Source organism: Thunnus maccoyii, chromosome 8 (assembly GCF_910596095.1).
Source record: "Thunnus maccoyii chromosome 8, fThuMac1.1, whole genome shotgun sequence".
In the NCBI taxonomy this organism is placed as follows: Eukaryota; Metazoa; Chordata; class Actinopteri; order Scombriformes; family Scombridae; genus Thunnus; species Thunnus maccoyii.
In genome coordinates this window covers 30,926,377-30,953,061 of record NC_056540.1, presented here as the reverse complement: position 1 = coordinate 30,953,061, position 26,685 = coordinate 30,926,377, and the positions used below count along the sequence as shown (strand labels likewise).

The 26,685-nt window shown below is 39.4% G+C and overlaps 1 protein-coding gene across 1 annotated transcript in view; it reads left to right on the top strand.

Moving 5' to 3' along the window:
- glra1 (glycine receptor, alpha 1) overlaps positions 1-26,685 on the top strand; it is a 126,055-nt gene that overhangs the window by 81,326 nt on the left and 18,044 nt on the right. The window contains exons 7-10 of the mRNA XM_042419040.1: positions 3,514-3,596; positions 5,096-5,233; positions 18,475-18,689; positions 25,680-25,826. Coding sequence (XP_042274974.1) covers positions 3,514-3,596; positions 5,096-5,233; positions 18,475-18,689; positions 25,680-25,826 — 583 coding nt within the window. The remainder of the gene's footprint in view (positions 1-3,513; positions 3,597-5,095; positions 5,234-18,474; positions 18,690-25,679; positions 25,827-26,685) is intronic.

The window sequence follows — 26,685 nt, the reverse complement described above, 5'->3', positions numbered from 1 at the left end:
CAGGAAGTAGTAGTGTTCATGCAGGTGGATAAGCATGTAGCATGTCTAGCTATCTTTTTATTACCCGTAATCACAATCTTTCCCTAATCTTAGTTGCTTAACCTTAACTATACCATAGTTATAGAAGATATTGTAGAAAGCAAGTATCTCTTGTCTGGTGAGAGACCTGCAAAAAACTTAGATATACCGACTTTCTTTGAACAATTCAGGCTGCTGAAGCTGCGTACTGTGTCAGCTTTAGAGTCACAGGAGGGCTTCACTTCAAAAGACGGAATCTGAACCTATTGTTTAAGACACATCACTGCACTAGGATTAAGAAAAATTATGTGTTTGTTCTAGAAAAATTCTTGACACAAGTTGAATGAGCTTTATTATAAGAGAGGGGGAGGCTGTTTGTAGTGAGATGTACATCACATGTTCCTGCTTCCTTATCAGGTGTAAAGAAATACAACAATTAACTGGGCTGAGATAAAAGACAAATAAACAGTTTTTCAAGTTTTAGTTGCAGAAAAATTACATACTGTAATCAAATATCTTCATATCATCCAGGTTTTTCCAGGTCTTTGTTATCTCTCCGATAGTGGAACAAAAGCACAAAACCACCAGCAAGGTTGTAAGTTCAACTCCTTCTGAAGCTCTAAGAGTACAAAGCAAGGCACTAACTCTGCCTGCATTCGGCGTTTAGGTGTCAGGACGCAGCAGACTTCTCTGTCTCTCTTTCTGAGAAAGTGGGACATCTGCTGAAGCTACATCATGTGTGTAATACATATTCAGCATCCTGTCAGGGACTTGTAACAATGTGCAGACGCAGGCGAAGTTTATTTGATACATCAGGCCGACCGGACACGTGTGTGTTGTAGCGGCGGGTGTCCTGTTAGAGCAGAACAGAAGGACTGAGCGTGTGCGGCGAAATCATGACAACCTGCTGACAGCTCAAACTCACATAATTGAAGCCGGAGTGAGGGAGAGATTAACACTCTCAGACGTAGTATTTAGTGATTTATAGATCATTTAGAGAACATTTAGTGGTGATGGTGGTTTTCATCATCAGTTGCATGACACGTAACACGCTCCCTGATTACCACAACATATGACAAAGCAACCAATTAGTGCGTTATGGCAATTAGTAGCAATGCCTTCAACCAATCAGATTCTTTAGATGAAGTCAGCTGTTATAAAATGGTGTATTTAAGATGGACAACCATCAATATTTGGTGATATTGAGGTTCAAAGTCTGGAAACGGTACTTAAGTTAATCTCACCACAAGTTCCATGTATGAGCTGTTCTGGAACTTTCAACTGTATCACATGGCCTTCATCAGCAGATGGAGTTTGTACTGTAGATGTTTCATTTTCTAAATTATTTTAGTACTTGTCGTTCATGTCGGTATAAAAGCTTCAGAGATTCAAAGTTAATTCAGGCAAATTCAAGATAATGCGATACGATCGAAAGCTCCAGAAGAGCCACTAAATGGACCTTGTGGTAAGAATGTTTTTCTCAAATCAGCTCTGCGATGATGGGTCATCAGTTGAATGTTTATACTCTTCTATTACTGTAAGGCTTGATGTGATGAACTAATTATAATATTGATAAGTGATTAATTGATAGACAAAGTCACTTTATTATTGACTTAATTTTAATTTTCTAGTGAAAGCATCAAAAATTAATCAATTAAATAAGCATAGCTAAGACTTACTTTGCTGTTTTTTTTTTCTGATATATATATTTCAAATTACAAACTGCAGTTTACTGATAATAATTGTTAAACTGCATCTGCAGTGAGTTAAATTAAATGTGGGAACAGAGATGATTACATCTTCTAAATAAACTCCTTCCAAAAGGCGACTTATTCCATAACGGCAGATATTGAGGTCTAATGGATGTAATGCAGCAGCCGTATTGTTCAAATGGTGTGATATCTCATTTTAAAATGAAAGTCTTTAATTTCAGTAATGCATTATATCAGTTATAAAAATAAAAAAAAACGGTTTTTCCATTAATTTGTGGGAAAAGTTCTGCAGAGATACATTCCCTCCATGTGACAGCAGTAATTAATTTCGGTGCCTGAGACTCAGAAACCTAATGTGTCACCACGACGCGGGACCGGCTGCCCCGAACATTTTAATTTTCTGAGTTTCACGGATCAGCCTTGCATGAAACAAGATTCATTCCCACGTTGCTGCACGTCCTCCCGCTCAGCTACAGGTTTTCATCCTGTTTTAGTCCTCCAGCAGAGAAGAAGACGAGCTGAGGTTTGGAAACTGTGACCTCTAAAATCACACCGGTGTTATAGTAGTTTCTGCAGTTGTGTGTGCGTTACTGAGAAATAACAATCCATACTTACACGTTGGATTCATTAAAGGATAAGTTTGCTGTTATTTTACATTTTTCTTACAGTCGACAAATTGTTGGTTTGTACTTAAAAAAAAACTCCTCCCAAATCTTTATTTTTTACTGTAGTTTTTAAGCAAATGTTACTCAAACAGGATGAACTACTGCATCTGTTGGGGACTATTTTCAGCAGCAGATTAATCCACATTTGGTGCTTTAGTTTAGTGTTTCTGGCAGCAGGACGGTGTGTGTGGGATTGAGTCAAAATACGAGACGATGTGTGTGTTCGTGGTGATGAAGGAACATGTCAACCGGTGCGGCGGTGAGGCTCATTGACGTGTTTTTAATAGTTTTTGGACAATGGAGCTTTATGTCGCAGAGGAATAAGATATATCAGGCTTTGATATACACACAATACTTGTTTGTAGGATAAATTCATTGCTTGTTTTGACTTATTCTTTAAATGAAAAAAAGAAACTCGGTCATTAAAACCTCTCAGAGCCCAAAGAGACATCTTTAAGTTGCTTGTTTTGTTTGACCAACAGAGAAAAGCATCATATCCTCTCATCTGAGAAGCTCAAGACAGCGAATGTTTTGCTTTTTTTCTTGAGAAATGACTGTTAAATGATTAATCAATTACTAATTATTGTCATGTATAAATTTTCTTGTGATCAACCTGCTACTTAATGAACTAATCGTTTAATCAAATAATCCACTTCTTCATCAAAACATTTCTTTTTTGCCAATTCACTTATATTTTTATTGATCCTGTTTTCATACATTTAATTTGTTCGACTTTAACTCCTGAAATCCGGCTCCTTAGTTTTCATGTGAAGTAATTAAACTATTTTATTTCCTGTATTATTCATGTGTGAGCATGAAATGATGATGATGTTAATGTAATGAAAGCGGCTGCTCATAACGCCAGTAATGAATGGCTTTAGGCTGTTGTTGCAATTATTCAGTCAGGCAGATAAATTGATACAAATTCATAAAATGTTATCAATTACAAACCTGTCCTGATGTGTGTGTGTGTGTGTGTGTATGATCGGCGTGGTGGTCTGCCACCGGCTGGTTGAGTAACACTGATAAAGCTGCAGATAATCCTCTTAATACTAAGTGATACTGTGTGTTTGTGTGTGTGTGTGTGTTTCTCTGTGTGTGTGTGTGTGTTTTCATAGAATAACACTGGTCCTGGCCTGTCCCATGGATCTGAAGAACTTCCCTATGGATGTCCAGACCTGCATAATGCAGCTGGAGAGCTGTGAGTACATGCATGCACACACACACACACACACACACACACACACACACACACACACTCTTTCTCTCTCTCTCTCTGAGTCAGGGGCACATGGAGAGCATCGGTCGATCAGTCACTGAGCAGCTGGCAGGGTGAGAGATATGATATAGATTTCTCTGTGGCCTTTTCATTCTTCCAATGGACGTGAGCGGAATCACAAAAACCGGAGCTGAAGTTCAAAGAGCTCAGTGCTGCTACAAAGGTTCGGTGATCAGAAAACAAAGAAAGGGACAATATGATACTCGCTACTGATATGTGGTGTTAGGTCTGATTTCACGGCATCAGAAGGGCTTCGCAACGTCAGCGTCTGACACAATCACATTTTTAACCTCGTAATTAATATTGACACTGGTCAGATGTGAATTTATCCTTATGTGAAATTTTATTCAACAGTTCAGATGAGGAATTAAAGTCTGGTATTACTACCTCTTCTCCGTGTCACTCAAACCACCTTTGTAATTTGTACAACCACCGATCACAGCGAGCAGGTAAAGCAGCAAATCAGTGTTGTAAAGTCAAGTTTTCACTTCATAATTTTTAAGATATTTAGTTTAATCTTTCAGTTAAACTGGAGACTTTTCCATATTTCTTTACATTTCAGAAAAATACTTGCTAAATGTATAAAACTGGCTATTTTGCAGATATTTTATATTCAACATTAGCTCATAAAATATCACATTATGTCCATGTTTCATTCCTTCCTGTCCATCCTGTCTTTCCTTCCTTCCATCATTATTCCTGTAATGATTCCTTCTTTTCTTCTAATTTCTTTCCTTTTATGTTCTTTCTCCATGATTCTTTCCTTATTTCTATTCCTTTCCACATCGTTTCATTTATCGCTTTTTCATATTTTCTCTCTTCTTTCTCTCCTTCCTGCTAATTTATCATACTTCTTCCTTCTGTCTTGCATTATTTCTTTATATCACTTTCATTCCTTCATTCATCTTCTTCTCTGTCTTTCCTTATTTTCTTCCTCTATCTTTTCAATCATTCTCTATTTGTTTCCTTATTTTCTTCTTCTTCCCTTTTTTTGGTTCCTTTGTCTTTCCTTCTTCATCTTCATCTAGCATAAAAAAATCTGAACTAAACTCCACTCGTGTTTACAAAGAGTACTTTATATAATTGAATACATTTCACTGCTGTTACAAACGACCACATTCACTGTACCGCGCTTGTTTTACAGCTGTGGACATTACTGTGAGCTACAGTAACTACAACACATGACATGGTGGTGGTGGTGTGCTAGATAGTAGAATTTCCAGTTTGTGTTGAACTGGTCACACACACATACACACAAACCCTGCAGGGGGGGTGAACCTCTCACTAGGTGACCCTGCACTCCATCCAACCAGACACAGAGAGCTCAGCTTCCTCCTCGAGGGGGAAAAAAGAATAAAATAAATGACCAACACGCTGATGAAGACAGTCTAACCTCCCGCTCTCTCTCTTCTCTCCGCCAGTCGGCTACACCATGAACGACCTCATATTCGAGTGGGATGAGAAGGGCGCCGTGCAGGTGGCCGACGGCCTGACGCTACCTCAGTTCATACTCAAAGAGGAGAAGGACCTGCGCTACTGCACCAAGCACTACAACACAGGTGAGTGAGACAAAGACGGAAATATGGCTTCTGGCAGTTTGAGATTATTGTGCTAAAATCTCCATCTTATCAAGCATTTTTTTCTATATTATAGATTTTAAGAACTTGCAACTGCATTGAGATACTCTCAACCTGTTTGTAGTTGTTGTTGTTAAAGAAATTTCTATAATCAGGTGCCTTTTCCTGTCGTCTTCTGATATACTGACACTTACAGTATTTCTACAAGGTTCTTAAAAGAAGTTGATTTCATTTGGACACTGGTAGTAACTCTTTACTTTATGAATCTGCAATTTCCTGGAAATGTTCCTGAAAAGAACGATGGAATTTAACAGGGAACGTAGCGACAAAGTCTCAACACCCTTTCTTTAGATGTGTTGACTTTAAAGCAGTTGTTGATTTTCAGAGGAACTTCCTTGATAAAACTGCACCATTTAAACCCAAGTAAATATGCATCTATTATCACCTTGGAGACTTTATTCTCCATAAACACTGTCTGCCTGTGGACAAAATCCACATCTTTTCATTTTCAGCTGACCTGCTGTCCACAAACTGAAGGACGCTCTGTAGAAATATAGGAACTGATTAATTTGAAGTGTATAATTCAATCCAATTCCCTTAAAATTAGTACCAAATTACATCATCCTTTCCTGGAACTTCCTCACCAGAAAAACAGCAGCATTGGTGGTTTACTGAAACACCTACAATACCCGTTTCCTGACAATAACCATGAGATATGATTATCATCCTGTACTTATTGTGCCTAAACCTTCCCAAATCTTAACCATAGAGGTGACAGATTAGAATAATACACCACATGAATGATTCTGATAACATATGACGACCATTTGTGATGGTGTTGGAAGGCGCTGAGCAATGATGTCATTCTGTAGATAGGGTATCAGTATAGACTGTATAAAAATATGGACGTAGTTACCGTGACGTCACCCGTTGGTTTCTGAAGAGCGGTTTTGAAGCTCAAAGCGAGCCGCTCCGGCCGTCGCCATCTTGGCAGTGTGTGACTCTGCCTAAATCCCAGCCGATCAAAAATAGGTAAAGAGGCGGGCTGAATGGCTGAAACAAGCCACCTAGCAGCTGGCGGACCTGTCACTCAAAGCAGCCATGTCCTTCATTATGCATAACTTTACGGCTTAATAAAACTAAAAGGGGAAATTAGTTATAGAGACCAAAACCGTTTTTTGTACCAGGCTGTAAACATGTTCATTTCTGCTGTAAGGTTGGGCATTTTAACATGGGGGTCTATGGGGATTGACTCGCTTTTGGAGCCTCAAGTGGCCATTCGGGGAACTGCAGTTTTTGGCACTTCCACATTGGCTTCATTTGAAAGCCCCGGAGGTTGCCGCTTGGGTATCAGATAAGAGAGAGCTTGTGAAATATAGCATTTGTTGTGTCTCACTTATTTTAATAAAACAAGACTTTGGGGGCTCAAAAATAAACAAAACCTACTTGCGCAGCACAGTAACATTGTTGTGGGCTTGAGAAATGTGAAGAATGAAGGTGAAAACAAAAGGAATTTAGCAACATGTGTATTTCCAGTGGTTCTATCTCTCTCTCTTTCTCTCTCATTAATACTATACTTTCTTCATTTTTGTCCTTTCTGTATCTTTCCCTCATCCCTGTCTCTGTACCTTCTTCTCTCTCCTGTTTCTCTTCTGTTTCTCTCAAGCCTCCATCCATCTTTTTTGTGTTTCTCTCCAGGCTTTGCACTGTAAAGGGAAGAAAGAGGGATAGATAGAAAGAAAGAAAAGGGAAAGGGAGAGAAGAGATAGAGGAGGTTAAGAGAGAAATAAAGCAAAGCAGGACTCAAGGCAAAGAGAAGAGAGAAGAATGGATCTCACTATATGAAGACCAGAGAATATTATCTAAATTAAGACTTGGCAATCACACACTTTGAAATTAAGCAGAGGAGACGTTCAAAAAATGTATGCCTGGAGGACCAAGATGGTGCATGAGTCAGAGACAGGATTTTATTTTATTTGACTGTGTGAAATGTGGAAATAACAGAGAAATGGAAATACGTACAGTATTCCCCAAATATTTTTTCTCTTTTCCTTCCACTGTCATGAAACTTTCAGTAAGGCTCAGTGAAGAGGAAAACACTGTGGGATGGGAAAGTTTGTTTTTGAAGATTTTTTTTATCCATGTGCATGAAAAATAATGAATAATAATCAAAATGAGCCCCAGTGTACATCTTAAGACATCTTTGGACATGAAAGAAAATGCACATAGCAGAAGATTAAAAAGAGAGAAAAAAAAATAAGATAAGAGTGCAGAAAAAGAAAGTGTTAAAAAATAAAATAAGGAAAAATGTTAAGACGGAAGAAGACTGGAAATCAAACTAGAACAGAAATGCAAGATGGAGGCACTGGGCAAAGAAAAACAAACAGATGTAGAGAGAAAAAGAAATAACAGTACAGAAAATAAAAAAGAGAACAAATGCAAAAGAGAAGAGGTGAGAATAGCAGTGAGGAAAGAAAAGAAGGAAAGAGGAGAAGGATTAAGAGAATAGATGGTGCTGGAAAAATGAAAACAGAGGGAATGAAAGAGAATTGGGGAGAAAGGACAGCAAGTCATGTGAGAAAGTAGCTGAAGGATTGAAATAAGTGAGAGCAGCAGAAAAAAAAAGAAGAGAGAGAAGCGAGGAGAATCTAGCAGAGGACGGGCGAGGACGGGGGCGGCCGCCACGCTCTGTTTCTCCCTCCAGGTCTTCCAAGTGTGGCTGAAAACCATCTGTCCAGTCCACCTCGCCAGTCCACAATTCTTACACTCCAGAGAAAACAGAATATATATATATATATATATATATATATATATATACTGAGATACCAGTGTACAATAGACAGAAAAGGCACAAATAGAGCCGTAGATGTTTGGGAGGGACATTTTTTTTATTTTTTGCCTTTGTGTAGAAAGGAACCGAGACAAACTGAGACATCAAAAACAATAATATTATCTCTAAACTTGAAGGCACAAAAACCTAGAAGAGAAATTAACAGTCACAATGAAATTATCATTGTGACTAACCCTAACCCTATCCCCTAACCCCTAACCCTAATCCTAACCCTAACCATAACCCTAACCATAACCCTAACCCTAAATGCTCATTTTCATGTCACAAGTTTAACCTTAAATGTGCACACTGGACTTTCTTGTCATTTCCTGCATCCCGCATCATTCAAAATATGTTTGTAGTGTTATTATGCCTTTCATGGTTTTCTGTTATTTATATACCGTTACGATGCCTTCAGCCTGCTCCGAACACTTTGTTTGCAGTGTTTTTTTCTACCTTGCTATGCCCATAAACATCCGTCTGTTCTGCAGCCTTGCTTGCTAAGGTTGTTCCGCGGGTTGTTCACGTTGTCTATTGTCATATTTTGGATCAGATTTCAGCTCAAACATGTACAATTGTATTTGAGAAATTATCATTTTGAGTAAAGAACAGAAAAAGTAGTTTGTAGACGTGGCCCCCAGAGCAGATATCTTGTTTCAGACAGAGGTTTGAACTAGCCAGTATAAGATAAATTAAGAGTATTTTTAACTGTAAATCATGCAAAGATATTCCAGTAGAGCCCCAGAGTATAAATATAGACCTGGAAAGGTGCATGATATGTCCCCTTTAACTAAATTTATTTAAAAAAAAAAAGTGCAATTTACAGATTGCAGATTTGCTTTTTTTAAACCTTTTGGATTTTTTGTGGCTACTACATTGCTTTACTGTAATTGAACATGAACATTTCCAGAAATAGTACCAGTTTTAAATTTTTTCTGATTAAAAATCTGACATTTTCAAGAGTAAAGTCGTTGCATCAAAAAAAGATTAAGGGCTTTATGACTCTTGTAAACTGCTAGAAGTTATTTGCAGTAACGTGTAACATTGTGGAGTCCTTGGGAAGTAGAAACCCAGCATAGACTCAGCATCTGGACAAGAAAGATGCGCACATGTTTTGCAGACTGATTCGTTTTTATATTATAAACATAACTTTTTCCTTGCGATATTATGACTTAATGCTCATAATATGTACAATGATTTTACTTGCAAAATTACAATTTATCTTGTAATATTATGCTTTCATTCTCAAATGTATGACTTTATAATCCAAACATTACAACATTTTTCTCCAGATATTTCAACTTTATTCTCAAAAATTTTTTTTATTTCTTTCCCCCTAACAGACACCTCATACTCAATCATAAGACTTTGACTCTCATCTGCATATAAAACATATAAAACTGTCCTCTTCTTCCTTATGTTGGCTACTTTGAATGGTCTCTCCCTACATTATGTTCCATCCAAATCTCCACTTTAATCTGGAAAAACATCCAGGTACACAAGAAAAATGCTTAATTCTAAGTTTAAACATAAACCAGGAACTAAACATCATGACCAGATATTGTTTAGTTTTCTTATAAATAGATAGAAACACAAAAGCGAAGCCCATCAAACTCTTGTGGGAACCCAAAACTACAAAAAAACAAAAATTATATGTCACAAGAAAATCCATTTTCAGATGACCGTAGCACAGCTCGAAGTGTGTGTGTGTGTGTGTGTGTGTGTGTGTGTGTGTGTGTGTGTGTGTGTGTGTGTGTGTGTGTGCAGCAGGCTGATTACTTCAGATTCAGAGCCATCACTCACACAGAGGTTGACGTCTGCTGTCGCCGCTGAGGAGATGAACGATCCACCTCCAGACGAAAAGCCTTGACACAACTCACACACACATCACACATCACAGACACACACACACACACACATACACACACACATACACACCTAGGTGTGTATAAATACACACCTAAATCCATATTCTCATGCACGCACAGTCAGATGCATGCACAGAGACAATCAAGTAATAATCCACAGCTTTGTTATATAAATACATATAAGTCTGTTTTCTCTGTCACTGAGCCCCACTCAGTCAAACTCACATCACTTCCTGTTTGAGAAATTAAAACTGTCCTACCAGAAAAGTGATAGATGACAAATGATGCAATGCATTGATTGTTTGTTGCCTACTTACACACCCAACAGACAAATGAACATTATCATCCCATTGTGGTCGTGTATGTGTCCAGTATTCACTCTCATTTTAGCTCTGGTTTGGTTCTCCACCAGCTCCAGAGAAAACTATCAGGCTCTTAAGCTGCTATATATTCCACATTCTTCACAAGCTAGTCGCTAACTTTTTCTGTCATCTGCAACCTGAATTACTTATGACTCCCAGGGGACTTGAAGCACAGCGGGTTTATTGAGATTTAAGCAAAACCATGATTTCTCAAACTAAAGTGCTTTTGTTGCCTAAACCCCAAACATGACTCAGTCTCTGGTGTCAGAGTCCTGCGTTTCCTTCTATTGTGATTTGGCGCTATATGAATAAAATTGACTTGAGTTAAAAAAAAACATTGCCTATGAATATAATCCATGCAGTGATTACGTTTTTGCCAAAACAACATAATTGGGAAAACAATTTAGTTGTAAAAGTAATTTGTAGGAGATAAAGTTGCCCCAGGGCAAAAATGATCTTTTTCTGGAAAAACACTTTATTTATATTTGTTGTGATAAGTTTATTGAATACAACAGTATTAGAAATATGCATAATGTGACCATGATTTAAAATAAAATGATTTTCACATTGACAGGTAGTGAATGTGGGGCTTTTGGGGCATTGCAGATTTTTTTTCTGTATTAAACCAAAAACATATTTCTCTAACGTTAACCAAGGGCTGCCAGCGCCTTTAGATAACCATAAAAAGTGTAATAATGCTACTGTTGTTCTGTAGATCATACTTTGGTGGGGAAAAGACAGGACTATGTTGTCTCTTAATATTCACTCATACGTTTAGCATCAACAATTTTGCAACTTGCCAAATTAGTTAATTGACAACATTTAATCATTATGTTTCCTGCAAAAACTATTTATTGTTGCATTATAGTATTATATGAGGGTTATTTCTAGAAGACGGGGTTGACAGTGAGTTTATCAGAGGTTGTTTGCTGCTGCTGGATGAGAGCGTTGAGACTGAACTGTTCAGTAAATGTTTTGTAAAACCAAAACTATGAGCTAAAAGAAGCTAAAATGCTCCGTAGAACTCCTACAAACTGCAGGTTCGTCACTCAACTGACCCCAGTTTAATCTAACCATAACAACTTCCAACCTGCGCTGTCTTCTTCTATTCTTTCTTTTTGTCAGTAGCAGACATGAATTCTTCAAGGACAATTTACACCCCCATCCCACCCACCCCCGTGCTCTTTCTTTCTTTCTTTCTCTCCTTTTCCTACATTTCGCTTTCTGCACCTTTCTCATCTCATCTCCGGCCTATTACTCTCCACGCTGCTCCTCTGTGACTGCGTGTGTACTTTCATGTGGGCGTGCGTGCGTGCGACCACGTGTGTGTATATATATGTGTGTGTAAGTGTGAGTGGTTGGCCGTGCACACGCCTCGCTGCTTCCCCAATCAAGCATTAAGAGGGAATTAAGGTGTCGTTTTTACTCAGATTTATTAGCTGCAGTCCATTGTGACTCCGAGAGAGAGAGAGAGAGCATTTCCCTGTATCTCTCATTCTCTCTCTTTCTCCTCCCCTCTTCCACTGACTATTGTCATTTTTTTGTATCTCTTTCTATCCTTCCATCCACCCCAACACACACACCCACACATACACACACACACAAAAGAAAAACCGTGCCATGTTTGAAATACTAATTACGGTTTCTGCTGCATTGCAGGGCGCCTTTGTTTTCTTGCTGGTGATATGTTTGTAGTGTGTTTGGGTGCAAAGCACAAAGATACAGGGTTTAATGCATTTCTTAGTCCCTGACCATAACTTAGCCCTAAACCTTATTCTAACCTTAAGGCATTTTCAAACCTACAGTTGGTTTGCTCTGACTTATTAATTACGGTTTCTGCTGCATTGCTTGGTGTGTTTTTCCCTCTTGGTCCAGTTTCTTTTCACATAGAAAAAAAAAACACTTCCTGTAAAGGGTGTCAGTACGATCGCTGTGTTCAGATCTGGCAAAACGAATTGTGCCCAGGGTGAATATGAGCCAGAGTTGAATTCGACTGGACTAAACAACACAGGTTTGAAAACGCCCTTGAACTTAAAACTGAGTGAGAACTGGACAAAACATCCTCACTTTTCAAAAACGTTCCTGAAAACTGTATATCTTTACTTTCAAGGTCTAAAACACAAATAGGTCCTTACAAAAGTAGTATAAAAAACACACATGCACACACAAAAACACTCCACACACACACTGAAAGAAAGTATTGATTTTATGACACACACACACACACACATGCACACACACACACACACACACATGCACACATGCAGAAGTGCACACACAAGACTGGAAGCCATTTCATACAGTGAAAAAAAAAAGTGTGTGCCTTGTTACATACAGAGCACACACACACACACACACACACACACACACACAGTGAGATAGGGGCCCGGCTGAATAATTTCAATCTTCTTATCAGATGGAAAATATGGACAGCACTTAAAAGCTCTGAAGTGTATCACAGCTATAAATCAAGTCCAACCCCATCGACTCTCCTCTTCCTCCTCCTCCTCCTGCTGTCATTTTTTTCTCCTTCCCTCTTTCCTCCTGTCTTCTCATATCTCCCTCTCTGCCTCATCCCTCTCTCCTCTCGCTCAACACTCCCATTTCCTCCGTCTCGTCCTCTTTTTTTCCCTCTCTCCTGTTTCCTCTATCCCTCCTTCTTGTCTTCTTTCCATCATTTCTCCTCTCTCCGGTTTCCAGTCTTTTTAAGGTTAAGTCTAATTGATGAGGCTGTCTTCCATTGATCGTCTTTGATTAAATGGATCGTCGGCCATCTTGCTTTTTGGTTCTCTTGTGGTTTATTGTGAGACCCAGGGCTCTCATTACATTACAGCGAGAGACATTTGTTACTGTTGCTGTTACTGCACTGCAATGTAAATAAGCCCACTGCAGCATGTGTTAATTTAATTATCTCTGTTGCAGGATTTCCTTTACAAACAATGACTTGTGCAGAAAATATGTGATGTAGAATATTTATATTTACATTTTAACATATTTCATATTTGGACATTTCATCCATACAGTGCATCAGTAAACTTTATTAAGATTTATTTAATTTAAAATACAAAACATAGCCCAAACCATGAAAAACAGACTATTTAGACAAAAATAGACTATTTCCTTCTCATTAAGATTGCCATGTTTGGTACAAATGTCAGATAATCCAATAATATGCTAAACAGAAACAAAACATTATGAATATGAGCAGTGAGAAGACAAAGACAAAAAAAAAAACACCACCTACAGAAATTCAAACTACAACAACAGAAAAATCTCAGGCAGCAGCTGTCAAACTCTCACACTGTTTGACTGACAGGTGAAGGCTGTGAGGTGAAGCACAGAAAAGCCGATAGCAAAGACTGTCGAGCACCAAACATAGAGACTGAAAAACATTCTTAAAAAAAAAGTGTTGTTGATTTTTAACTACAAGATATAATATTGGATATCGAAGCATATCGTAGGAAAGCGGGAGCAGAGATTTAAGGGGCAGGAGGAGGTGAGATTCACTCACTCCCTTCCTTCTAATCCCTCCACTCTCCTTTTACAGCAACACGCTGCGAGCGTAAACATTCACAGTTACTTTCCCTTCACAGCCACACAAGGACTAACAGTGCTTCTGGCAGCCGCAGATCACCAGACGTTCAACTGCAGCAACACAGTGTGTGCAGTGTACCAGCATAAGAAAGCAATACACGTAGGTTAAGATAGCGAGTTAAAGGGAAGGTAACACGGGGAAAGAATAAAAATGACCAAATTCAAGTGTTTGACTCTAGAAAGAGTCAAATATCCTTCAAAAGGAAACTACTGCCAACTTTACTTCCTGCATCGACAATCACACAACAATGTTAGATTCTTGTCCACATGGTTACCACAAACAAGTCTTGCACCTTATTTTGCTTGCTTCACGCTTTTATGAATCTGTGAAACCGTCCTCCCAAGAAAAACGACACAATAGGTCATAATGTCAGTCACCCAAAAACAACATATAGTTACTAGGGGTGTGCCCGAATACAAATACATTATTCGGCAAAGCACAAATATTGGGTTTTTTATGAATATTTGTTTCACACAAATTATTTGTTTTCAGGAAGAAAAATAAACCATGTCAAATACCAGAGTGCAGGTCGGTTACATCGCTATCTCAGTGTCTCTCCTCTGCTTTGCTGTGACGTCTATCAGCAGGTCTTAATGAGGGGAGTCACATCCACCTGCTACATGACGCACATTTCCTAATTTGGACATCATTCCCGGAGTTGGGAGTGTTCCCCAGAGATAAAGCTGAGCTACTGACACATGTTTCATGAACACTTTAATTTTCTAAAATTAAAAGCGTAATAAAAACAAAAACAGGATTTTTAAACCTCTGTCCACCTTTATTTGAATACAAATACAAATAATTTTGCTTCCTCAACAAATACAGATACAAATACAAATACTGGGCTCTCTGCACATCCCTAATAATTAGGTTTGAATGATGCCATCTACCGGCTGTAGTAACTGTGACCCGAAGCAGTGGTGCGGTTCAGATGACGTATATAAGTCGATAAATTTCCTCATTGAAGGGAGGAGGGATGGATGGAGGCTTTAACCCAACAGTGGACTTTACCACAGGAGACCGCTGTTCATTTCCTGTTTCCAACTGCGAGTCAGGACAGTTTTGTAAAACTTGTAACTATGATCGTCCCCTAACCTTAAACCCCGTGGTTATTATTGTAGCCATGACGATGAAGGTGATCTAACTTTAGGGAAGTTGTAACTTTAACCCACACCACATGTTTCTCTAACCTTAACAAAGTGATCATTTTAACCCAAACTAAACCTAACCAGACCTTAACCACAGCGTTCTCATAACTTGATAGATTTAGATCAGAAGAGTCACATGATCAAACGACTTATTTGATTGTTTAGTTTGAAGGGACTTGTTGGAATCTGGACAAATCTGAATGTGATGTAAGAGTTTGAACAATGAACAAAATCTGAACGGAGATACCTTGGATTTAAGACAGTCTGCTAGGATTTATGTGTCTCTTTGAATCTTATTTTGAAGTCTTATAGCGTTGCTGCTGGCATGATAAACCTTTTCATTCCTCGTATACATTTAATCTCAGTCAGAAACTGTTAAATAACCTCATTTCTGTATAGTACAATGGCTCAGTGAGTATAGAAAACTCTAAACTTTGGTGCCACCATCACCAGAAGTATTATCAGTTTGATTTAACTTCCTGTATGATCCTCTGAGCAGCCTTTCAGACCCTCTGCGACTGGCCGTTACTGCGACAAGTATCTGACAGTATAAATCCAAAACCACCATTTGTGTCTGTTTTCAAAAATACAACATGTTTGCCTTCATTTGATATTCAGCAAAGCCTGGCATTTGTGTCTCTCTGATTTTCCGCTCATGATTTACACTTTGGCTTAGTGTGAGTGCTTGAAGAAATATGACATTTTTCTCTCAAAGCTGTCAACTTCACCTTCAGTCCATCCATTTTTGGCTCATCCTCCTTTTCACCGCCAGTCTAACATCTCCTCCCCCTCTCCGATCCCTCTTTTTCACTTTCTTCCTTCCTCGCTCCCCATCTCTCCATATCATCCTTTTAATTTTTAGATCGTCTCATCATTTCCACCTGTTTCGGGGGACACGACTGCGTCCGTGTTTAGATAATGTGTCCTTTCAGATGAAGATAATAAGGAAATCAGAAACACTCTTCGCCGCTAATGGAACGGCACCGCCTCAGGCAAACTGATGAAAGAATATTTTTGCTTTAAGCAGAGTTTAAACATCGCCCAGCTTTATTAGTCTTCCACATTATTTTCTTTTTTTTCCTGGAATCAAATCGTGTATGCTTACTGCAAATTCAGTCATTTCCAAAATGAGATATCCATGTTGAGAAACAGGACACCCACTGAGACTGAAAATAATTGGCTCCGTGAGTAAAAAAAAACTAAGCAGCGAATGTATTTGAAGCTGTAAGTATTATGAGTCTTCTCACTATGAAATAATAACCTTTTAGTTGGTGCAAATGCAGAACATCAGAATAGATTTAAAATGGAATAAATAAATTTCTCAGTAGCAGAAGGTTTTTGTTACCTTTGATGCTTCTTTTAACTTTTCGCATATATAAATATTTAAAGCTGGAATTTAAGGTTAAGACAGTAACCTCACCTGGCATCATTACTGCTTTTTTAAGGTTTATTACACAAATCTGTATTTTTCTAAACCTGACTGACTGAACTTTTAACATCATTTCTAGATATAGTTAAAATTGATTAAAACTACATTTGTTCTCAGTATTCAGTATTCTCAAAACTCTCGTAATGACACAAACTTTGTATTTAACTGTTTTTAGAGCTTCAATGATTAATCAATTAATTGATTAATCGATCACCAGAAGATTAATTGGCAAATATTTTGATAATTGAATAACTGCTTTAGTAATTTGTTTAAGCAGATGTGAGGATTTGACTAAATATCTTTTAGATTTTAGACTGTTGATCAGATAAAACAGGACGTTTGAAGACATCAACATGAGTGAGCTCTAATCATTTGGTCTGTAAAAGGTCCAAAAATAGTGAGAAATGTCTCATTATAATTCCTAAATGAGAAAATAATCAGCATCAGATTAATTGATAATGAAAATAATCATTAGTAGCAGCCCTACTTGTTTTCACTGAATAGGTGCATGCTTATGAGATCTGATCATATGCATAATTGATACAGCCAAATTATTCTGTTTGTGGGCAGGTGTCACCCAAAAGTAAGAAGAAGAATGACACAATGCAGAGCTTCAAGTCCTGCTTTTGGTAGTCAGTAGTCTCATTAAGGGAAAACAGTTAATACAAATTAATACAGATGTCAATGATATGTCATCAGATCATATCAGAAACACAATAGTCTGATATGAAGTTAGAGGCTAAAACACGTCTTGCTAAAGCTGCCGTGGAGAGAAGCAGGAACGTACCCAGATACACAAGGCAAGGCTGAAGATTAACTTCTTTATTCAGGCTCAAGGGCAGGCAGAGCTAAACTGAACAATACTGAACTGAGCAGAACAAACTGAACAGAACAGAACAGAACAGAGGATCCTAGCGAAGCTGAAGGAACAGGTGGCAAGACACAAAGGCAGGCCGGGAGCTGATAGGCTGAGGGAAACACAGGGAGCAGGGCAGGGCTGACTAGGCTGATACAGGGCAGGTGTGACGGTAACAGCAGGCTGGGGAAAACACTGAGAGCAGGGCAGGGCTAACCAACTTGACGCAGGGCAGGTGTGAAGGGAAATAAAACGGGTTGGGGAGGAGCGCAGGAATGTAGGAGGGAAACACAGAGCAAACAGGAAACCAAAACTCCAGAAAACACAATACCTCTTAATCACAAAGCAGCATACATTAACCTGTCAAAGAATACACAAGAATATGAACTTAAGTATACAACATTACAAGCTAACTAGCTAATAATGCAAGGCAGTCCATATCAATGAGTAAAACCATATGGACAACAGAAGTTTAACACAGGAAACAAAGAGAACAAAAAGAGTCCAAAAACCAGGAATCCATGACAAAAGCAAAGTGGTCCATATCTTTAGCTTGAAGGCAGTTAAGAGGAAGTGATTCTGCAAAACTCCAGAATATGTCCAATGCTAAAATTCTACAATATGTTTGCATGGCAGCTGGCTAATGTGTTAATAAAGAGGTGAGTGTTGCAGGTCTGTGATGAGACACAAACTCTGATTTCCTGCATGAAAAGTCCGACTCTCTATATGCCCATCCACCACGCCCGACCTCCACACCGTCACTCTGTGCTTCGCAAAACATAAAGGACACACTACTCTCCGCAGTGGCATTGAACGTTGGCACAAGGCATAAATCTTGAGGTGTAGAAGTGTCCAACATGGACGTAATTCCTGGGGATGGGCTGCCACGGGATAAAATTTATAGTTACAGATACAAGGATTGCAGTGCGGAGGAGACTGTGCGTTCCAAACTGAGAGTAGATGGTAAAAATCAACCAAAAGCGTCATGTCCAGTGCAGAGGTAGATACTTTTGTTACGTTTCAGCTTTTAGAATGACCACCAACTTCTTCCTCTTCATAATACTTAACAAAACTGTCTTCTTCTTCCTTCCTCTTTCCATCCGCCCCCACCTCCTTTACCTCATCCTCCATCCAGGTAAATTCACCTGTATTGAGGCTCGCTTCCACCTGGAGCGTCAGATGGGCTACTACCTGATCCAGATGTACATCCCGTCCCTGCTCATCGTCATCCTGTCCTGGGTTTCTTTCTGGATCAACATGGACGCCGCGCCGGCCCGGGTGGGTCTGGGCATCACCACTGTGCTGACCATGACCACGCAGAGCTCCGGTTCCAGAGCCTCCCTGCCCAAGGTGAGGACAAAACAAACGCACCTTTCAGTACGAGCTTTTGTAATGTGAGACGCTTCACAAGCAGCTGTTGGATGTATGAATTTTTAGAATTGAGAATCATTTAATACATTTTTTGCTGAATTATTTTTAGAGAAAATAGAGAGGAGTTAAAAGAAAAATGAAATAAAAGGAAGGAGAGATAGAAAATCTCATTTTCATTGACAAATGTGTGTTAAAGTGGAGGGTAAAGGGTCAAAAAGAGGCAGAGGGAGGGATGAGAGAGAAAAATGATGGGGGAGAGAAGAATAAAGAGACATTAACAGAGGAAGTTCAAGGAGACAAAGATGAGAAAAATGACTTACTAAAAAAAAGAAATCTTTTCCTGTGAGAGATTTTCAGATTAAGAAGGGGGCGGGGGGGGGGGGGGGTTGCGTGAGCCAGTAGGATTGTATAATTATGTCCAGGGAAACTGTAATCCTCAACACACACACATACACACACACACTCGCTCTGTGTTTGTTGACATTAGGTGCTTCATGCGCTCTAAAAATTGAACAAGTGAACCGTGATTCCTCTGCAGTTCAGCTGTCACAATAATGATCACACAGCACAGCTGAGCTTAGGTGGGCATACTGCTCACACATACCTCTGAATGTGTGTGTGTGTGTATGTGTGTGATTGATAGCATACACACACACACACACACAGCTCTTTTCTCATGCCAGAGAGTACTGTGTCAGGCGGGGCCAGATGAAGGTGGAGATTAGGAAAGTAGACAAAAAAAAGAGAGTAGAGGAGATTTTGGATTTGAGAATTTAGCAAACTGTTGTTAGTGATGTTGTACAAGCTGTTAACATTAGTTTCCTGTATATAGATGGACAGAAAGGTGATGTCAGCTCACCAGACGCTATGGTTGGATACAAAATATGTAACTGTCATACCAGCAGTCATAATCACTCAACGTGTCAGCTCTGCTGCACAGTTTTGTCATATTATATGTTTTTAAAGAGTTTCCTGAACTGTGATGAGTTTTTAAAGCAACTACAGCCGGGATCAGACGACTGATATGAGCTTGAAAATGGCCCTGTTCCTGCAGACATCAAGCATCAGGCATAACAATTTGCTATTTCATTGTCTGAGTCATAGGGGAACACAGAATTATTCACCTAGTCTAGTAACATCTATGAAATACTCCGTGAGCCTTTCAGGGCCATGGTTGTTGATGTTTTGGATCCCAGAGGTGTGTCTCTAGTCACTCCTGCCAGATCACCTTTGCACATATTACAGGTTGTGAAAGGCTGCAAGCTATGATTGGTCAGGTTTCAAAATAGTCTGGCATGTATCTTGGCCAGGAAAGACGTAAACATGTTTGACATGTTAGTCTGATCCTGGCTTAACAGAGCTCCAATACAATATGAGTTATAATCAGCATTGATATATTAACAATAGATCATGTGACTACCTGTATGTGAAAGCGTCCACTTGTAGTGATAAACCCAACTCTGTAGTTCTCTTCAGCTCTGCAGAGAGTTTCAACGTCTTTGTCAACTCACAGTTTTGGTTTTATGGTTCCACAATTTTACTGTTTTGGTTCACTCTCACCACTCTAATCAACACTCTTTCCAGCAGCAGACAGCTGTTTTCAGCAAACAAGCTCTGATAAACCTACTGTCACTACTTGCTCCAAACAACAGACAGACAAAGACAGATAGCTATTGAGGAAAGTGGAACATCTTGCAACTAACAGCTAGCAGCAGTTGCTGGACGCCAAACCAGAGATAAAATGAGAATAAATATTGGACTTAAATTTGCTGGGAGGCCGGATACATCACTCCAAATGGATGCTAATGTTGCTCTGTGTCTGCTGGATGTGCAAACAGGCAACTGTTTTGCTAACAGGTTAGCCAAATGAACTTTAAAAAGGTGATAATATGTCAGTGTTGAGGTTACAGCTTGTTTCCACTGACCCTGAGTGGCCGGAAAAAACAACTTTTCAAAAACAACTTTATTAAAGCTTTAAGACAGTAGTTGACAAAGAACTATAGTTGTTAAAACTGCAAAAGTTCTGAAAATAAACCTCAAAATTATTCTGGTCAATTGTCAACACATCAAGGATAAAACGTATTAATAAAATATTAGATTATATCTACAATTATTTTTGTTTTGTTGGTGGAAAATGTTGGTACAAGAATAGTCCCGCTCATCAGTGATGCAGTAGTTGATTGACAGTCAGCAACCAGGCAGTGTGTCTATCACCTGCACACTAAAATTCACTGAGTATAAACTTTTTAGTTGCTGAGAACTGTGACTGTGCATTCAAAAGATACACTGTGACATGTAAGTTTTAAAAGAGTAGATTGTAATAAACTTCAGTTTGGGTAAATAACCCAACAGTATAATAAAAAATAACACTAAAACTGGGTCGAAACAACCCCTTGTCTTGAGGGGCTTTCTGGGTAACATTAACCCAGTGTTTGTGCTATAATGACCCAAACTGGGTGAATTTTGACCCAGTGATTTTTACTGTGTAGTCAATAAGTCAGTCAGCCAGTTATTTGCTCATTTTTGCCAAATAGCAAACCAGTCAGCCGGTTAACCAGTCAGTCAGCTGATCAGTGGTCCAGTCTCTGGCTGGCTGCATCTCTCCACTGTGTTCTTTCTTTGAACATTGTCCTATGGAGCATGAGTGCAGTAACGCCACCTAAGCTGCAGCTCTGCAGGCCGCCGCTGGTCAGTTTGTCTGTCAGAAGCTTTCAATCTCAGTCAGGACAAGACCGGGCATGGAGGAGCCTGGTCTGGACTGGCCAGGCCGACTGTAGCTGGGTTTGTTTTAGCTCAGCTCGCCCGGTGCCAGGCCATAAGTCTATCTACCATGAAAGATCTATAGACTACTTTAAACGCCATTTTTAACATCATCTGAAACTCAATACGCCCATAGCTCACTCGAAGCTTTTTGACAACACTGCAGTTTTCAAAGAAAGTGTTTAGTTTTTGTCTTTCTTCTGCCAAATTTTAGACTTTTTAAGACCTTTTAAATGCTCATTAAAATTGAACATTAGAATGGTTTAACCAGCAAAATGAAGAACCAGCTTATTCCAGCTTATTTCTGATTGTAAACACGTTATAAACCTATATATTTGCAGTAAAGTAAAACAAAGACAGCAGGAAATAAACTGTTCCGAGACATGATGTCCAACAATTTGTCGCACTCACTCTACCTCCATCTGCTTCATTTACTTCACTTACTGGCTTACTTTCCCTGAAAGCCTTTCAACCAACCCCAGAACAGGATGCTATTTGCGCTGAATGCTGACTATTTATTCCAGTTTTCCACATAACTTGTTGCCTGGTTTCACATAGTTCACATAGTCACCAAAAATGACTTAATTTAATGGAAATACAGAGTTATTTTGCAGTTTTAGAGCAGAAACCAGACTGCATCCTCTCTTTATGCATCTCCAAACCAAATTTTTATATAAGATAGTCATTTTAAGGAAAACAATAGTGGTGCAAAAACTGTAAAAAGTGTTTTTGAGGACTCTTATACATCTAATGCCCTTAATGCCTATGCTTAAATTCCCGTTTAAATATTGTTATATATTTAATCTCTAAATTGATGTAATTTACAATCTGCTTTCTGTTTTTCTTCTGTTCATCTCTCTCTCTCTGCATGGATGACCATCAAACCGAGTGAACCAGTTGACCGTTTAGGCCTCAGCGGCTCTCAGAAGCTCTGGGGGGGAATCAGTCAGCCGGGCATTCAAAGATAAATGTTTTCATAAGCATCAGACTCTGCGCAAACAAGCACGACTTACAAGAAGGCCGAGTGGCGACGATAAGCATTGCGTGTTTGTGAAAGTGATCTAAAGTCATAGTTTAATTGGGTTTTAAATGGCTGATTGTAGTTTTTCTCTCTCTGTGACAGTATAGGGATCCCCCCCCCCTCTCAGGCTGCACAGTGTAATTGCGTGTGGAGATGGAGAGTTGTAATGACAGGCCAGGGTGAATGCACTTGAATAATGGTACTTGGCGGGCAGATAGCAATCAGACAATGATCCAACCAGACTTCATTTAGCCCTTATTATCTGGACAGTCCTCACCCTGTCCATCTTGCTTCACACCGAACTCTATGTATGTAAAAGCTGCTGACATGCAGCCGGCTTTGTCTGCAGATTTTATCTTGTTCTGTGGCTGATTGTCCACATGGCTGTCCATTTAACTTAATAATATACAAATATAACATCTTAAAACTGTGATTTAAGTTCTTCATACCCTGGAAAGGTTGTATGTATGTATGTGGAACACATTTACTCTAGACAGTTTTCTCTGCACGGCTCCACCATAACAGTCAAGGTTAAATGTCATGTTCAAGAGCACTTCAGCAGAAGAGCTCAAAGAAGGAGAGTGTTTTATTTACTTCCCCCTCTTAGTTCTTCCCTTCAAACCTGGATTAAAACCAACTGGACTAGAGGTTTTCCCTCTAATGAATGAGTAGTGTTGCAGATGGTCACCAATGCTACATAGTTAGCCATTTACTGCACTATTCCCCAATTAACTTCATACAGTATTTGTCCCATACTGTTGTCCTTTCTCTTTCAACAAGCACTTCTTCATCATATGAGCAGATAGTAGAATGTGAATTGCCTCAGCACACTTGTAAGTGAAAAATTCAAACTCAAGAGATGCCCTGTTGTATTGAAACACTGCAACATCAAGTGGAATGTGCAACTTGATGTGTTTCGTGTTGTTGTACACAGGTTTTGCTGTAATTCAGCCTGAAATAAGAAGTATATTTTGAAACTTTGGATTATAGACTAGAACTTAAAATAAAGTGGGTTTTGAACAGCGTACAAATATCTGTAATGATAAGCCACTGTCACTTTCCAAATCTCATGAGTCCATAAAAAGATGAAAAATGTCACAGAAATGGTGAAAATGTCTCTTTGCTGGCTGCAAGGAGGAACTCTCTCCGGATAGACAAAATGCAGAGCGCTGAAGGTGTCAAGAGAGGAAATTTTGACAAATCTTTTCCTCCAATTAGTAATTCATGCATCAAATTTTAATTACTAATTAGTGCACTTGATATATTTATTTAACTTCACATTTTCATACTGTTGAATTTTTTAATGTGTTCCCTTATGATAACAAAGTTGTGCCGTCGGGTTGCTAAATTGAATTAATAATAAATTGAATTCCATTGTCCTTTTCCTCTCAGGCCTTGGATTTAATAATGTTTGTACTATATATTTATATATTCATGCTATATATTTAATAATGTATATGTGAGGAGACCCACAAATTCCCGGAATTGTTGAAAAAAAAACCTATCATTATAAATCTTTCAGTGGTACCTTTCTAATCCCCTTCAAAGTACTCTCCTTGAGATGCAATACACTTGTCTTACAAATTACAATCTTACAATTTCATTTAGAAGATGCTTTTATCCAAAGCGATGTACATCTGAGAGTTGATACAACACAAGCAAGGATCAAGTCAGGAGACAACAATGCGAGTAAATACCATAAAGCTAAGTTTGAGTCTGATATGACAGGCAGTGCACAGAGGCAATGCATAGAGCTGTATAGTCTTTTCTTAAAGATTGAGAGGGACTTTGCAGATCGAACAGTTTGGTAACTCATTCCACCAACAGGGAACTACAGAGAGAGAAGAGTCTAGCTAGAGACTTGTTGTGGTGGTGGTACCAGGCGCCTTTCATTGGCAGAGCGTAGTGAGCGGGAGGGAGTGTAGACCTGAATGAGGGAGTTCAGGTAGGCGATTGTCAGGGTTTTGAATTTGATGGCAGCAACTGGGAGCCAGTGGAGGGATATGAACAGCAGGGTGATCAATACGTGATATTACAAGAGCCTGTACCAGGAGTTGTGCTGCATGCTCAGACAGGTAGGGTCTGATCTCCCTGATGTTATAAAGGGCAAATCAACACGACCGAGCAATTGAGGCCACGTGAACCTTAAAAGTTAGTTAGCCATCAGTCATGACACCCAAGTTTTAAGGACACTTTGTGGGCATAAGTTGCGTTGATTCAAGCTGGATACTGATCTGTTGTTGTATAGAGGGACTGGCTGGGATGACAAGGAGCTCGGTCTTAGAGAGGTTATGTTGGAGGTGGTGTTCTTTCATCCATGCCAAGATATCGGCAAGGCATGACGAGATGCAAGCCGACACTGTGTGGTCTGAGCTGGGTATCGTCAGCATAGCAACGGTATGAGAAACCATAGGAGCAGATGATTGCACCAAGTGAGGTGGTCTATATTGAGAAGAGAAGGGGACCGAGTACTGACCCTTGAGGAACCCCTGTGGATAAGCTGTGCGGTTTGGACGCTTCCCCCCCCTCCGAGATACTCTAAAAGATCTCCCTGAGAGGTAGGACATGAACCAGCGGGGGGCAGATCCTGAGATACCAAGCTCAGTGAGTGTGGAGAGGAGGATTTGGTGGTTAACCGTGTAAAAGGCAGCTTGTCCCAGCGCTTCTCCTGTTCCTGTAGTCATTTTTCTGTCACGGTGTCCAGAGCCTCCTGCTATTCTTCCTAGATTTCTTCCACAGTGATGAATCTTCTCCCTTTCAGTCCCAATTTTAGTTTCACCAAGCTGCCTGCATACATAGCGGCAAATCCAATAACCACACCCTACTCCCACTCTATCAATGGCTTCTGGGAATTTTTGGGTCCCCCTTCATATACTTCAGGTTATCTGTTCAACAGACAGTCATTTTTTTTTAATTTAAAGGTATAAATTACTTAATTTGGGGAACAACATAAGTTCATCGTTCACAGATTAGTTTAGGGAAACAACTTTCTCATTTTAGGCAGCAATTTATCAACAAACTTCCCCGCCTGACTCCTGCCAGACTTTGTATGAAACTCATCACAGTCCTTGTTAGATGTGTTGTTTTTTTTTCAACAGAAATCAGACATCATGGTTGGCGGGAGACAAGAAATCCTCTAAACCCAGCGGCTATCTAACGCTTCCCTACTCTCTGCCCCTCACCTACAGGTGTCCTATGTAAAAGCCATCGATATCTGGATGGCTGTATGTCTGCTGTTTGTGTTCTCGGCCCTGCTGGAGTACGCCGCCGTCAACTTCATCGCCCGCCAACACAAGGAGCTGCTGCGCTTCAGACGGAGGCGACGACACATGAAGGTGAAAACTCACTGACATCTGTGATACAATCAAATATATACATTCACATTAACATTTGTTTTGTTTTTTTAAATCTTTCCACCAATTCTGTGTTTTTGCCTGATGCATCAACAGAGACAACAGGTGAATTGAAGAGTTGTAATTAAAAATTATCCATGGGACAAAACAAGTAGCAAAACATCTGATAACACAGAATGAAACCAGCTGCTCATACTTTTAAAAGAATGATACACGACCTACGGATTTTGACAAAGAGGAATTGAGATGCTAAACTTGAAAAACTCATTTTTGTCTCAAAACTCTTCAATTCTCCTGATCCCACGATCTTCTATATTGGCCATTTACATTCTCTCCTGTAGCTGTTGAAGAATTCAATAAGAAAGGACATAAAAGGCCCATTTTTAGGAGGAAATAGGTTTGTACAAAGGGTATTTGGGGGAAAAGTTCAAGGCATAACTGTTACCAAACCAGACAAGTTCAGTTTTCCAATGGTGAAATACAAACAATCCAACATTTGTTTGGTCCACACATGAGCATCGACATCAATCACACTTTTAGTCTCCAAACAACCAAACAGAAAGAAACACATACTGTAAAAACCTAAATGTGTTGTTTTTTAAGTGGTAAAAAGCGGTGCTGTTACTGTGGAAATCCTCTGCCGCTGAGCTTTTAACAGTATAAAACACTTAAGGTTGTTGTGGTCATCGAGGTGATGGCTGGCACTGTAAACAGTTTGAATGCAGTTTGCATAAAAAATCCCTCCTCACTCTCCTCCGTCCTCCGGCCTGCTGAAAAATTCAGTTCGTGTTTGATATTAGCTTTGCGCGGTGCTCATCACCAGGCAGAAACACAGGGCATC